Source organism: Oncorhynchus keta, unplaced genomic scaffold (genome assembly GCF_023373465.1).
Source record: "Oncorhynchus keta strain PuntledgeMale-10-30-2019 unplaced genomic scaffold, Oket_V2 Un_scaffold_3664_pilon_pilon, whole genome shotgun sequence".
NCBI lineage: Eukaryota > Metazoa > Chordata > Actinopteri > Salmoniformes > Salmonidae > Oncorhynchus > Oncorhynchus keta.
In genome coordinates this window covers 301297-315930 of record NW_026290923.1, presented here as the reverse complement: position 1 = coordinate 315930, position 14634 = coordinate 301297, and the positions used below count along the sequence as shown (strand labels likewise).

Genomic DNA, 14634 nt, shown 5'->3' with positions numbered 1-14634 from the left:
TCCTCCCTCCTCCTAACCTCTTAAAGGGGACAGCCTTGCGTAGGGCCTTCTCCACCTCAGTGACCTTTGCCCTGGCCAGCTGGGCCACCGTAGCGAGGCCCTGGTCGTAGAGTGTTCGTGCCCTTGTTGCGCTCAGCAGTGAGACCCTGACCAGGTCGACCAGTTCCCTCTGGACCCCAAAGCACAGCCTGGTCTGGTACTGGGACAGGAGTAACTCCAAGCTGTGCCATCCCAGCCGCCGGCAGAACACCGTTACCATGCCTACGGGACAGGAAACCGCACCGTTACTGTGGTTACAGCATGGTCTGGGACATGCGGGGACAGAAGTAACTAACAGAACACTGTTACCTAGGGGAGGAAAAAGACTACTGTGTTACCTGGGCAGGGCTGTGTGTGTTTACCTGCATACGTGGAGGCAGACTGCTGTAGAGACTGTAGCTGTCCGCGGCTACAGTTGTACTTGGTTGCCACGGTACCCAGAGGAACCTCATTGACAAGGTCCTGAAGGACCAGAGTAGTGAAGAACCTGAAGATAAGAATTTGTTCTTATTTAAAAACATATATATTTTTTTAAACGTACCAGACCCATATGAATTGGGTGCGTAACCCATTAGGGTGTCCAACCACGGTGATCAGAATGACAGAAATCACATCTAGATTATGGTAATTCACATTAACAGAACAGTACATTATGGTAATTCACATTAACAGAACATTTAGATTATGGTAATTCACATTAACAGAACAGTACATTATGGTAATTCACATTAACAGTACATTATGGTAATTCACATTAACAGAACATTATGGTAATTCACATTAACAGAACAGTACATTATGGTAATTCACATTAACAGAACAGTACATTATGGTAATTCACATTAACAGAACATTTAGATTATGGTAATTCACATTAACAGAACAGTACATTATGGTAATTCACATTAACAGTACATTATGGTAATTCACATTAACAGAACATTATGGTAATTCACATTAACAGAACAGTACATTATGGTAATTCACATTAACAGAACATTCACACTATAGTAATTCATATTAACACAACATTTAGATTATGGTAATTAATATTAACATGACATTTAGAATATGGTAATTCAGACTAACAGAACATTTAGATTATGGTAATTCATATTAACAGAACATTTAGATTATGGTAATTCATATTAACAGAACATTTAGATTATGGTAATTCATATTAACAGAACATTTAGATTATGGTAATTCATATTAAAACAACATTTAGATTATGGTAATTCATATTAACACAACATTTAGATTATGGTAATTCATATTAACACAACATTCAGATTATGGTAATTCATACTAACAGAACATTTAGATTATGGTCATTCATATTAACACAACATTTAGATTATGGTAATTCATATTAACACAACATTTAGATTATGGTAATTCATATTAACACAACATTTAGAATATGGTAATTCATATTAACACAACATTTAGATTATGGTAATTCATATTAACACAACATTTAGATTATGGTAATTCATATTAACACAACATTTAGATTATGGTAATTCATATTAACACAACATTTAGATTATGGTAATTCATATTAACACAACATTTAGATTATGGTAATTCATATTAACACAACATTTAGATTATGGTAATTCAACTTTAAAAAGCAATGAACGTTTATCTTAAAATGTTGATAAACTATTATTTCTTCACATTATAAGCACAGCAATGCACACAAGGCAGTAGGACTATAACAAGGCAGTAGGACTATAACAAGGCAGTAGGGCTATAACAAGGCAGTAGGGCTATAACAAGGCAGTAGGGCTATAACAAGGCAGTAGGGCTATAACAAGGCAGTAGGGCTATAACAAGGCAGTAGGGCTATAACAAGGCAGTAGGGCTATAACAAGGCAGTAGGGCTATAACAAGGCAGTAGGGCTATAACAAGGCAGTAGGGCTATAACAAGGCAGTAGGGCTATAACAAGGCAGTAGGGCTATGACAAGGCAGTAGGGCTATGACAAGGCAGTAGGGCTATAACAAGGCAGTAGGGCTATGACAAGGCAGGGCTATGACAAGGCAGTAGAGCTATAACAAGGCAGTAGGGCTATGACAAGGCAGTAGGGCTATAACAAGGCAGTAGGGCTATAACAAGGCAGTAGGGCTATAACAAGGCAGTAGGGCTATGACAAGGCAGTAGGGCTATAACAAGGCAGTAGGCTACAATTAAATGTTCGTTCCAGGGAAAATACCGTTGCTAATATGACTAGAGTTGTGTTTTATGACTAGGATGATCAACTACTTGGATGATCAACTACTTGGATGATCAACTACTAGGATGATCAACTGCTAGGATGATCAACTGCTAGGATGATCAACTGCTAGGATGATCAACTGCTAGGATGATCAACTGCTAGGATGATCAACTGCTAGGATGATCAACTGCTAGGATGATCAACTGCTATGATGATCAACTGCTATGATGATCAACTGCTAGGATGATCAACTGCTAGGATGATCAACTACTAGGATGATCAACTACTAGGATGATCAACTACTAGGATGATCAACTAGTAGGATGATCAACTACTAGGATGATCAACTACTAGTATTATCAACTACTAGGATTATCAACTACTAGGATTATCAACTACTCTGATGGGTTGGTAATATAACTAGGGTTATAGGCTACTGGTTTCAATGGTATATAGAAGTCTTTATATAATAATAGACTGCTGGTTTCAATGGTATATAGAAGTCTTTATATAATAATAGACTGCTGGTTTCAATGGTATATAGAAGTCTTTATTAAATAATAGGCTACTGGTTTCAATGGTATATAGAAGTCTTTATATAATAATAGACTGCTGGTTTCAATGGTATATAGAAGTCTTTATTAAATAATAGGCTACTGGTTTCAATGGTATATAGAAGTCTTTATATAATAATAGACTGCTGGTTTCAATGGTATATAGAAGTCTTTATATAATAATAGACTACTGGTTTCAATGGTATATAGAAGTCTTTATTAAATAATAGACTACTGGTTTCAATGGTATATAGAAGTCTTTATTAAATAATAGACTACTGGTTTCAATGGTATATAGAAGTCTTTATTAATTAATAGGCTACTGGTTTCAATGGTATATAGAAGTCTTTATTAATTAATAGGCTACTGGTTTCAATGGTATATAGAAGTCTTTATTAATTAATAGGCTACTGGTTTCAATGGTATATAGAAGTCTTTATATAATAATAGACTACTGGTTTCAATGGTATATAGAAGTCTTTATTAAATAATAGACTACTGGTTTCAATGGTATATAGAAGTCTTTATTAATTAATAGACTACTGGTTTCAATGGTATATAGAAGTCTTTATTAAATAATAGGCTACTGGTTTCAATGGTATATAGAAGTCTTTATTAATTAATAGGCTACTGGTTTCAATGGTATATAGATTAAATCTTTTTAATTAATAGGCTACTGGTTTCAATGGTATATAGAAGTCTTTATATAATAATAGACTACTGGTTTCAATGGTATATAGAAGTCTTTATTAAATAATAGACTACTGGTTTCAATTATATAGAAGTCTTTATATAATAATAGACTACTGGTTTCAATGGTATATAGAACTGGTTTCAATGTCTTTATTAAATAATAGGCTACTGGTTTCAATGGTATATAGAAGTCTTTATTAATTAATAGGCTACTGGTTTCAATGGTATATAGAAGTCTTTATTAAATAATAGGCTACTGGTTTCAATGGTATATAGAAGTCTTTATTAATTAATAGGCTACTGGTTTCAATGGTATATAGAAGTCTTTATATAATAGGCTACTGGTTTCAATATAGAAGAGGCTACTGGTTTCAATGGTATATAGAAGTCTTTATTAAATAATAGGCTACTGGTTTCAATGGTATATAGAAGTCTTTATTAATTAATAGGCTACTGGTTTCAATGGTATATAGAAGTCTTTATTAAATAATAGGCTACTGGTTTCAATGGTATATAGAAGTCTTTATTAATTAATAGGCTACTGGTTTCAATGGTATATAGAAGTCTTTATTAATTAATAGGCTACTGGTTTCAATGGTATATAGAAGTCTTAATTAATAGGCTACTGGTTTCAATGGTATATAGAAGTCTTTATTAATTAATAGGCTACTGGTTTCAATGGTATATAGAAGTCTTTATTAAATAATAGACTACTGGTTTCAATGGTATATAGACGTCTTTATTAATTAATAGGCTACTGGTTTCAATGGTATATAGAAGTCTTTATTAAATAATAGACTACTGGTTTCAATGGTATATAGAAGTCTTTATATAATAATAGACTACTGGTTTCAATGGTATATAGAAGTCTTTATATAATAATAGGCTGCCTGTTTGGTCTGGTTCTGGCTACTTTGAAGCAAGGTGAGACAGGCTGAAGCAGCAGCTCTCACTACATCCGCTGGTATTAAACAACAATACATTTTCGCAATGGGATTTGTTTTTTCTCCCCCGGGAAAATTGGCCAGCACAAATTTTATTGATCAACTTTTAATTCAAAAATGTTTTCTCTCCAAAAGGGAAACCGTGGTGTGTGTTACGCTGTACCGTTTGTGTATGGCCATCTGTCGTCTCTGTCTGTCTGTCTTGGCGATCAGTTTCCCGCTAACAGACCGAGCCAAGAAGCTCTCCTGAACACCAACCAGCTCTGCTACTCTCTTATTGGATGAGCCAAGCCCCTCCCACAGACACCAGAACTGGTACCAGTCTATTGTGGTCCACTCAGCAAACACAGGAGTTATCTGGAGGACACAAACACAGGAGTTATCTGGAGGATACAAACACAGGGGTTATCTGGAGGATACAAACACAGGGGTTATCTGGAGGATACAAACACAGGAGTTATCTGGAGGATACAAACACAGGAGTTATCTGGAGGATACAAACACAGGAGTTATCTGGAGGATACAGACACAGGGGTTATCTGGAGGATACAAACACAGGGGTTATCTGGAGGATACAAACACAGGGGTTATCTGGAGGATACAGACACAGGAGTTATCTGGAGGATACAGACACAGGGGTTATCTGGAGGATACAAACACAGGAGTTATCTGGAGGATACAAACACAGGGGTTATCTGGAGGATACAAACACAGGGGTTATCTGGAGGATACAAACACAGGGGTTATCTGGAGGATACAAACACAGGGGTTATCTGGAGGATACAAACACAGGGGTTATCTGGAGGATACAAACACAGGAGTTATCTGGAGGATACAAACACAGGGGTTATCTGGAGGATACAAACACAGGGGTTATCTGGAGGATACAAACACAGGGGTTATCTGGAGGATACAAACACAGGAGTTATCTGGAGGATACAGACACAGGGGTTATCTGGAGGATACAAACACAGTGGAGGATACAAACACAGGGGTTATCTGGAGGATACAAACACAGGGGTTATCTGGAGGATACAAACACAGTGGAGGATACAAACACAGGGGTTATCTGGAGGATACAAACACAGGGGTTATCTGGAGGATACAAACACAGGGGTTATCTGGAGGACACAAACACAGGGGTTATCTGGAGGATACAAACACAGTGGAGGATACAAACACAGGGGTTATCTGGAGGATACAAACACAGTGGAGGATACAAACACAGGGGTTATCTGGAGGATACAAACACAGGGGTTATCTGGAGGATACAAACACAGGGGTTATCTGGAGGATACAAACACAGGGGTTATCTGGAGGACACAAACACAGGGGTTATCTGGAGGATACAAACACAGGGGTTATCTGGAGGATACAGACACAGGAGTTATCTGGAGGATACAAACACAGGGGTTATCTGGAGGATACAAACACAGGGGGAGGATACAAACACAGGGGTTATCTGGAGGATACAAACACAGGGTTATCTGGAGGATACAAACACAGGGGTTATCTGGAGGATACAAACACAGGGGAGGATGGAGGATACAAACACAGGGGTTATCTGGAGGATACAAACACAGATACAAACACAGGGGTTATCTGGAGGATACAAACACAGGGTTATCTGGAGGATACAAACACAGGGGTTATCTGGAGGATACAAACACAGGGGTTATCTGGAGGATACAAACACAGGAGTTATCTGGAGGATACAGACACAGGGGTTATCTGGAGGATACAAACACAGTGGAGGATACAAACACAGGGGTTATCTGGAGGATACAAACACAGGGGTTATCTGGAGGATACAAACACAGTGGAGGATACAAACACAGGGGTTATCTGGAGGATACAAACACAGGGGTTATCTGGAGGATACAAACACAGGGGTTATCTGGAGGATACAAACACAGGGGTTATCTGGAGGATACAAACACAGGAGTTATCTGGAGGATACAAACACAGGGGTTATCTGGAGGATACAAACACAGGAGTTATCTGGAGGATACAAACACAGGAGTTATCTGGAGGATACAAACACAGGAGTTATCTGGAGGATGGGGGGTACCTGGTAGAGTGTGTGTAGGTCGTTGTCCAATACGAAGCTCTTCATGGCTCTCTGTAGATCTGAGAAGATGCCCAGTGCCTCGGGAGGTGAGAGAGAGGAGGAGAGGGTGGCAGAACCCAGGTGGGTGGGGCAGTACCTCTCTTGTCCTCCTGCCCCCCCTCTCTCATCCCACTCTCCCCCTCTACCCCTCTCATTACCCTCTCTTTGGATAGATATGAACTCATTCTCAATCAACCATTCCACGCATGCCTCTATCGCTCCCTCCCGCACTCCTCCTCCCGTCTCCCCTCCTGTGGTGTCAGAGCGGGCACCAGCAGCCAGCAGCGTACAGGAAGCATAAAGCCTCACATCCTGGGGAGAGCTGGCCACGCCCCCAACAATGATCTGACAGGAGACAGATAGATACTGTAGATGACAGGTACAGGTAGATACTGTAGATGACAGGTAGATACTGTAGGTGACAGGTACAGGTATAGACTGTAGGTGACAGGTATAGACTGTAGGTGACAGGTACAGACTGTAGGTGACAGGTATAGACTGTAGGTGACAGGTACAGGTATAGACTGTAGGTGACAGGTACAGATTGTAGGTGACAGGTATATACTGTAGGTGACAGGTATAGACTGTAGGTGACAGGTACAGGTATAGACTGTAGGTGACAGGTATAGACTGTAGGTGACAGGTATAGACTGTAGGTGACAGGTATAGACTGTAGGTGACAGGTATAGACTGTAGGTGACAGGTACAGACTGTAGGTGACAGGTATATACTGTAGGTGACAGGTATAGACTGTAGGTGACAGGTATAGACTGTAGGTGACAGGTATAGACTGTAGGTGACAGGTATAGACTGTAGGTGACAGGTATAGACTGTAGGTGACAGGTACAGACTGTAGGTGACAGGTACAGACTGTAGGTGACAGGTACATACTGTAGGTGACAGGTACATACTGTAGGTGACAGGTACATACTGTAGGTGACATACTGTAGGTGACAGGTATACTGTAGGTGAGAGGTATATACTGTAGGTGACAGGTATAGACTGTAGGTGACAGATATATACTGTAGGTGACAGGTACAGGTATATACTGTAGGTGACAGGTATAGACTGTAGGTGACAGGTATAGACTGTAGGTGACAGGTACAGGTATAGACTGTAGGTAACAGGTACAGGTATATACTGTAGGTGACAGGTATAGACTGTAGGTGACAGGTACAGGTATAGACTGTAGGTGACATGTACAGGTATATACTGTAGGTGACAGGTACAGGTATAGACTGTAGGTGACAGGTACAGGTATAGACTGTAGGTAACAGGTACAGGTATAGACTGTAGGTAACAGGTACAGGTATATACTGTAGGTAACAGGTACAGGTATAGACTGTAGGTGACAGGTACAGGTATAGACTGTAGGTGACAGGTACAGGTATAGACTGTAGGTGACAGGTACAGGTATATACTGTAGGTGACAGGTACAGATATAGACTGTAGGTAACAGGTACAGGTATAGACTGTAGGTGACAGGTACAGGTATATACTGTAGGTGACAGGTACAGGTATAGACTGTAGGTAACAGGTACAGGTATAGACTGTAGGTGACAGGTACAGGTATAGACTGTAGGTGACAGGTACAGGTATATACTGTAGGTGACAGGTACAGGTATAGACTGTCTATCCTAGTCTATGGTAATAAATGTACAAATAAAATCTATATTTCAGGGGTTAGAGGTCAGTACCTCCAGGATGGCTCGGAGCATGCTGGTGGTTAGGCCCTCCCCCTCCCTCTTCACCAGGCAGCTGCTGATTGGCTGCAGAGAGCTGTCCTGGGTAATAAATGTACAAATAAAATCCATATTTCAGACACACAGGATGGCCCATGCTTTTAGGCCCTCCCCCTCCCTCTTCACCAGGCTCCTGCCTCCTGGACACACCAACACACTCTCCCCTAGATGAGGTAAAGGGACGAGGGAGAATGGGGGTAGAGGGAGAGTCGGGGGCAGGGGGGAGAAAGGGGGTGAGGTACTAAACGATATCATAACCGCCATCGATAAAAGACAGTACTGTGCAGCCGTCTTCATCGACCTTGCCAAGGCTTTCGACTCTATCAATCACCATATTCTTATCGGCAGACTCAGTAGCCTCGGTTTTTCGGATGACTGCCTTGCCTGGTTCACCAATTACTTTGCAGACAGAGTTCAGTGTGTCAAATCGGAGGGCATGCTGTCCGGTCCTCTGGCAGTCTCTATGGGGGTGCCACAGGGTTCAATTCTCGGGCCGACTCTTTTCTCTGTATATATCAATGATGTTGCTCTTGCTGCGGGCGATTCCCTGATCCACCTCTACGCAGACGACACCATTCTATACACTTTCGGCCCGTCATTGGACACTGTGCTATCTAACCTCCAAACGAGCTTCAATGCCATACAACACTCCTTCCGTGGCCTCCAACTGCTCTTAAACGCTAGTAAAACCAAATGCATGCTTTTCAACCATTCGCTGCCTGCACCCGCACGCCTGACCAGCATCACCACCCTGGATGGTTCCGACCTTGAATATGTGGACATCTATAAGTACCTAGGTGTCTGGCTAGACTGTAAACTCTCCTTCCAGACTCATATCAAACATCTCCAATCGAAAATCAAATCAAGAGTCGGCTTTCTATTCCGCAAAAGCAAAGCCTCCTTCACTCCATGCTCGGTAAAGCTCCGCCTTATCACACTGGTCACGATGCCATCCCTAGCTTAGTTCTCTGCTACTGTAAAACTGACTTTTATCCTACCAACCTCAAACATCTGCGATGTCAGCTAACCGATCGCTGCAGCTGTACATAGTCTATTGGTATATAGCCCACCCATTTTCACCTACCTCATCCCCATACTGTTTTTATTTATTTACTTTTCTGCTCTTTTGCACACCAATATCTCTACCTGTACATGACCATCTGATCATTTATCACTCCAGTGTTAATCTGCAAAATTGTAATTATTCGCCTACCTCCTCATGCCTTTTGCACACATTGTATATAGACTCCGCCTTTTTTTCTACTGTGTTATTGACTTGTTAACTGTTTACTCCATGTGTAACTCTGTGTTGTCTGTTCATACTGCTATGCTTTATCTTGGCCAGGTCGCAGTTGCAAATGAGAATTTGTTCTCAACTAGCCTACCTGGTTAAATAAAGGTGAAATAAAAAAATAAAAAAACATTTAAAAAAGGAAGGGGTTAAATAAAGGTGTTCGCCTACCTGGTTAAATAAAATAATATTTAAAAAAGGAAGGGGGTGCGGGGGGGGGGGAACAGGTCCAGACATTTTCAATTGTCTTCCTGTCCTCCTCAGACACAGAGATGCATTCAATTACTGGGATTAAAATGTTCATTAAAATCGATTTAATTCTGTGTCCTCACCCCTCTCCCCCATCCCTTTCCCCCTCCTCACCCGGAGTGTCGACTGCCATTGAAAATACATTGAGATTAATTCGTCTCAGTGTATGGACGCTATTTCTCTAAAATGGTGATATGTGTTAGTGTCTGCTGTGCTAATAAAGAAAACAAGATGGATGCCAGTACAGTGTGAATTAGTTACAGAAAATATATACAAACTAATTAATACATACGAATATTCATCCTCCCAGCAGAGAAGGGAGACGCTGTTACTGTACATGACTAATAATATAATAATATATGCCATTTAGCAGACGCTTTTATCCAAAGCGACTTACAGTCATGTGTGCATACATTCTACGTATGGGTGGTCCCGGGAATCGAACCCACTACCCTGGCGTTACAAGCGCCATGCTCTACCAACTGTGCTACAGAAGGACCACCACTGTCTATGAGACCGAAGTTCGCAGGCAACTGTTACTGTACATGACTACACTGTCAATGAGACCGAAGTTCCCAGGCAACTGTTACTGTACATGACTACACTGTCTATGAGACCGAAGTTCCCAGGCAACTGTTACTGTACATGACTACACTGTCTATGAGACCAAAGTTCCCAGGCAACTGTTACTGTACATGACTACACTGTCTATGAGACCGAAGTTCCCAGGCAACTGTTACTGTACATGACTACACTGTCTATGAGACCGAAGTTCCCAGGCAACTGTTACTGTACATGACTACACTGTCTATGAGACCGAAGTTCCCAGGCAACTGATTGATCAGACATTCTACAAGAGACTACAAACCCCACAAAACAACTGTTTGCTGTAATCAACAGACTGTCACCAAGGGCACGCATAATGGTGACATCACCAAAAGAGAACACCGGTTATTGGTGCGTAAAAACAGCTCCAAACTGGGAATCTGCCATCACCAAAATAATGTTTCGTTATCTAAATCCCCAGAGGGACAGGATGATCCTCTTTGTGATATCAGACCAGGTTTGGCAGAAGGCAGGAAGATATCTGCTCAAATCAAATGGTATTGGTCACATACACATATTTAGCAGATGTTATTGTGGGTGTAGTGAAATGCTTGTGTTCCTAGCTCCAACAGTGCAGTAGTATCTAACAATTCACAACGATACACACACATTTCAAAATAAAATAATGCAATTAAGAAATATATAAAACATTAGGACGAGCCATGTCGGGGTAGCATTGACTAAAATACAGTAGAATAAATACTGTATAGACATATGAAATGTGTAAAGCAGTATGTAAGAATTATTAAAGTGACCAGTGTTCCAGCATTAAGGTGACCAGTGTTCCAGCATTAATGTGGCCAGTGTTCCAGTATTAAGGTGGCCAGTGTTCCAGTATTAAGGTGGCCAGTGTTCCAGTATTAAGGTGACCAGTGTTCCAGTATTAATGTGGCCAGTGTTCCAGTATTAAGGTGACCAGTGTTCCAGTATTAAGGTGGCCAGTGTTCCAGTATTAAGGTGGCCAGTGTTCCAGTATTAAGGTGGCCAGTGTTCCAGTATTAAGGTGGCCAGTGTTCCAGTATTAAGGTGGCCAGTGTTCCAGTATTAAGGTGACCAGTGTTCCAGCATTAAGGTGACCAGTGTTCCAGTATTAAGGTGACCAGTGTTCCAGCATTAATGTGACCAGTGTTCCAGCATTAAGGTGGCCAGTGTTCCAGCATTAAGGTGACCAGTGTTCCAGTATTAAGGTGACCAGTGTTCCAGTATTAAGGTGGCAGTGTTCCAGGGTGAGTGTTCCAGTGTTGTTCCAGCATGTTCCAGTATTAAGGTGAAGGTGACCAGTGTTCCAGCATTAAGGTGACCAGTGTTCCAGCAGTGTTCCAATTAAGGTGACCAGTGTTCCAGCATTAAGGTGACCAGTGTTCCAGCATTAAGGTGACCAGTGTTCCAGCATTAAGGTGGCCAGTGTTCCAGCCCAGTGTTCCAGCATTAAGGTGACCAGTGTTCCAGCATTAAGGTGACCAGTGTTCCAGCATTAAGGTGACCAGTGTTCCAGCATTAAGGTGACCAGTGTTCCAGCATTAAGGTGACCAGTGTTCCAGCATTAAGGTGACCAGTATTAAGGTGACCAGTGTTCCAGCATTAAGGTGACCAGTGTTCCAGCATTAAGGTGACCAGTGTTCCAGCATTAATGTGACCAGTGTTCCAGCATTAATGTGACCAGTGTTCCAGTATTAAGGTGACCAGTGTTCCAGCATTAAGGTGACCAGTGTTCCAGCATTAATGTGACCAGTGTTCCAGCATTAATGTGATCAGTGTTCCAGTATTAAGGTGACCAGTGTTCCAGCATTAAGGTGACCAGTGTTCCAGCATTAATGTGACCAGTGTTCCAGCATTAAGGTGACCAGTGTTCCAGCATTAAGGTGACCAGTGTTCCAGCATTAAGGTGACCAGTGTTCCAGCATTAAGGTCACCAGTGTTCCAGCATTAAGGTGACCAGTGTTCCAGCATTAAGGTGACCAGTATTAAGGTGACCAGTGTTCCAGCATTAAGGTGACCAGTGTTCCAGCATTAATGTGACCAGTGTTCCAGCATTAAGGTGACCAGTATTAAGGTGACCAGTGTTCCAGCATTAAGGTGACCAGTGTTCCAGCATTAATGTGACCAGTGTTCCAGCATTAAGGTGACCAGTATTAAGGTGACCAGTGTTCCAGTATTAAGGTGACCAGTGTTCCAGCATTAAGGTGACCAGTGTTCCAGCATTAAGGTGACCAGTGTTCCAGCATTAATGTGACCAGTGTTCCAGTATTAAGGTGACCAGTGTTCCAGCATTAAGGTGACCAGTGTTCCAGCATTAATGTGACCAGTGTTCCAGCATTAAGGTGACCAGTGTTCCAGCATTAAGGTGACCAGTGTTCCAGCATTAAGGTGACCAGTGTTCCAGCATTAATGTGACCAGTGTTCCAGTATTAGGATGACCAGTGTTCCAGCATTAAGGTGACCAGTGTTCCAGCATTAAGGTGACCAGTGTTCCAGCATTAAGGTGACCAGTGTTCCAGTATTAGGATGACCAGTGTTCCAGCATTAAGGTGACCAGTGTTCCAGTATTAAGGTGACCAGTGTTCCAGTATTAAGGTGACCAGTGTTCCAGTATTAAGGTGACCAGTGTTCCAGTATTAAGATGACCAGTGTTCCAGCATTAAGGTGACCAGTGTTCCAGCATTAAGGTGACCAGTGTTCCAGCATTAAGGTGACCAGTGTTCCAGCATTAAGGTGACCAGTGTTCCAGTATTAAGGTGACCAGTGTTAAGGTGACCAGTGTTCCAGCATTAAGGTGACCAGTGTTCCAGTATTAAGGTGACCAGTGTTCCAGCATTAAGGTGACCAGTGTTAAGGTGACCAGTGTTCCAGCATTAAGGTGACCAGTGTTCCAGCATTAAGGTGGCCAGTGTTCCAGTATTAAAGTGACCAGTGTTCCAGTATTAAAGTGACCAGTGTTCCAGTATTAAGGTGACCAGTGTTCCAGTATTAAGGTGACCAGTGTTCCAGTATTAAGGTGACCAGTGTTCCAGCATTAAGGTGACCAGTGTTCCAGCATTAAGGTGACCAGTGTTCCAGCATTAAGGTGACCAGTGTTCCAGCATTAAGGTGACCAGTGTTCCAGCATTAAGGTGACTAGTGTTCCAGCATTAAGGTGTTCCAGTATTAAGGTGACTAGTGTTCCAGCATTAAGGTGACTACCAGTGACTTCCAGCATATTGTTCCAAAGTGACCAGTGTTCCAGTATTAAGGTGACCAGTGTTCCAGTATTAAGGTGACCAGTGTTCCAGTATTAAGGTGACCAGTGTTCCAGTATTAAGGTGACCAGTGTTCCAGTATTAAGGTGTCCAGTGTTCCAATATTAAGGTATTAAGGTGACCAGTGTTCCAGCATAAATGTGACCAGTGTTCCAGCATTAATGTGACCAGTGTTCCAGTGTTAAGGTGACCAGTGTTCCAGCATTAATGTGACCAGTGTTCCAGCATTAATGTGACCAGTGTTCCAGCATTAAGGTGACCAGTGTTCCAGTATTAAGATGACCAGTGTTCCAGCATTAAGGTGACCAGTGTTCCAGTATTAAGGTGACCAGTGTTCCAGCATTAAGGTGACCAGTGTTCCAGCATTAAGGTGCCAGTGTTCCAGCATTAAGGTGACCAGTGTTCCAGCAGTAAGGTGACCAGTGTTCCAGCATTAAGGTGACCAGTGTTCCAGTATTAAGGTGACCAGTGTTCCAGCATTAAGGTGACCAGTGTTCCAGTATTAAGGTGACCAGTGTTCCAGTATTAAGGTGACCAGTGTTCCAGTATTAAGGTGACCAGTGTTCCAGTAATAAGGTGACCAGTGTTTCAGTATTAAGGTGACCAGTGTTCCAGCATTAAGGTGACCAGTGTTCCAGCATTAAGGTGACCAGTGTTCCAGCATTAAGGTGACCAGTGTTCCAGTATTAAGGTGACCAGTGTTCCAGTATTAAGGTGACCAGTGTTAAGGTGACCAGTGTTCCAGCATTAAGGTGACCAGTGTTCCAGTATTAAGGTGACCAGTGTTCCAGCATTAAGGTGACCAGTGTTCCAGCATTAAGGTGACCAGTGTTCCAGCATTAAGGTGACCAGTGTTCCAGTATTAAGGTGACCAGTGTTAAGATGACCAGTGTTCCAGCATTAAAGTGACCAGTGTTCCAGTATTAAGGTGACCAGTGTTCCAGTA

General features: G+C 42.0%; 1 protein-coding gene across 1 annotated transcript in view; it reads right to left on the bottom strand.

Moving 5' to 3' along the window:
* The window catches only part of polq (polymerase (DNA directed), theta), a 137447-nt gene that overhangs the window by 77681 nt on the left and 45132 nt on the right, over window positions 1-14634 (bottom strand). Inside the window, exons 13-18 of the mRNA XM_052516108.1 lie at window positions 8406-8470; window positions 8262-8348; window positions 6526-6909; window positions 4618-4811; window positions 402-526; window positions 18-261 (exon numbers count right to left, since the gene is read on the bottom strand). Of these exons, the coding sequence (XP_052372068.1) occupies window positions 18-261; window positions 402-526; window positions 4618-4811; window positions 6526-6909; window positions 8262-8348; window positions 8406-8470 (1099 nt within the window). The remainder of the gene's footprint in view (window positions 1-17; window positions 262-401; window positions 527-4617; window positions 4812-6525; window positions 6910-8261; window positions 8349-8405; window positions 8471-14634) is intronic.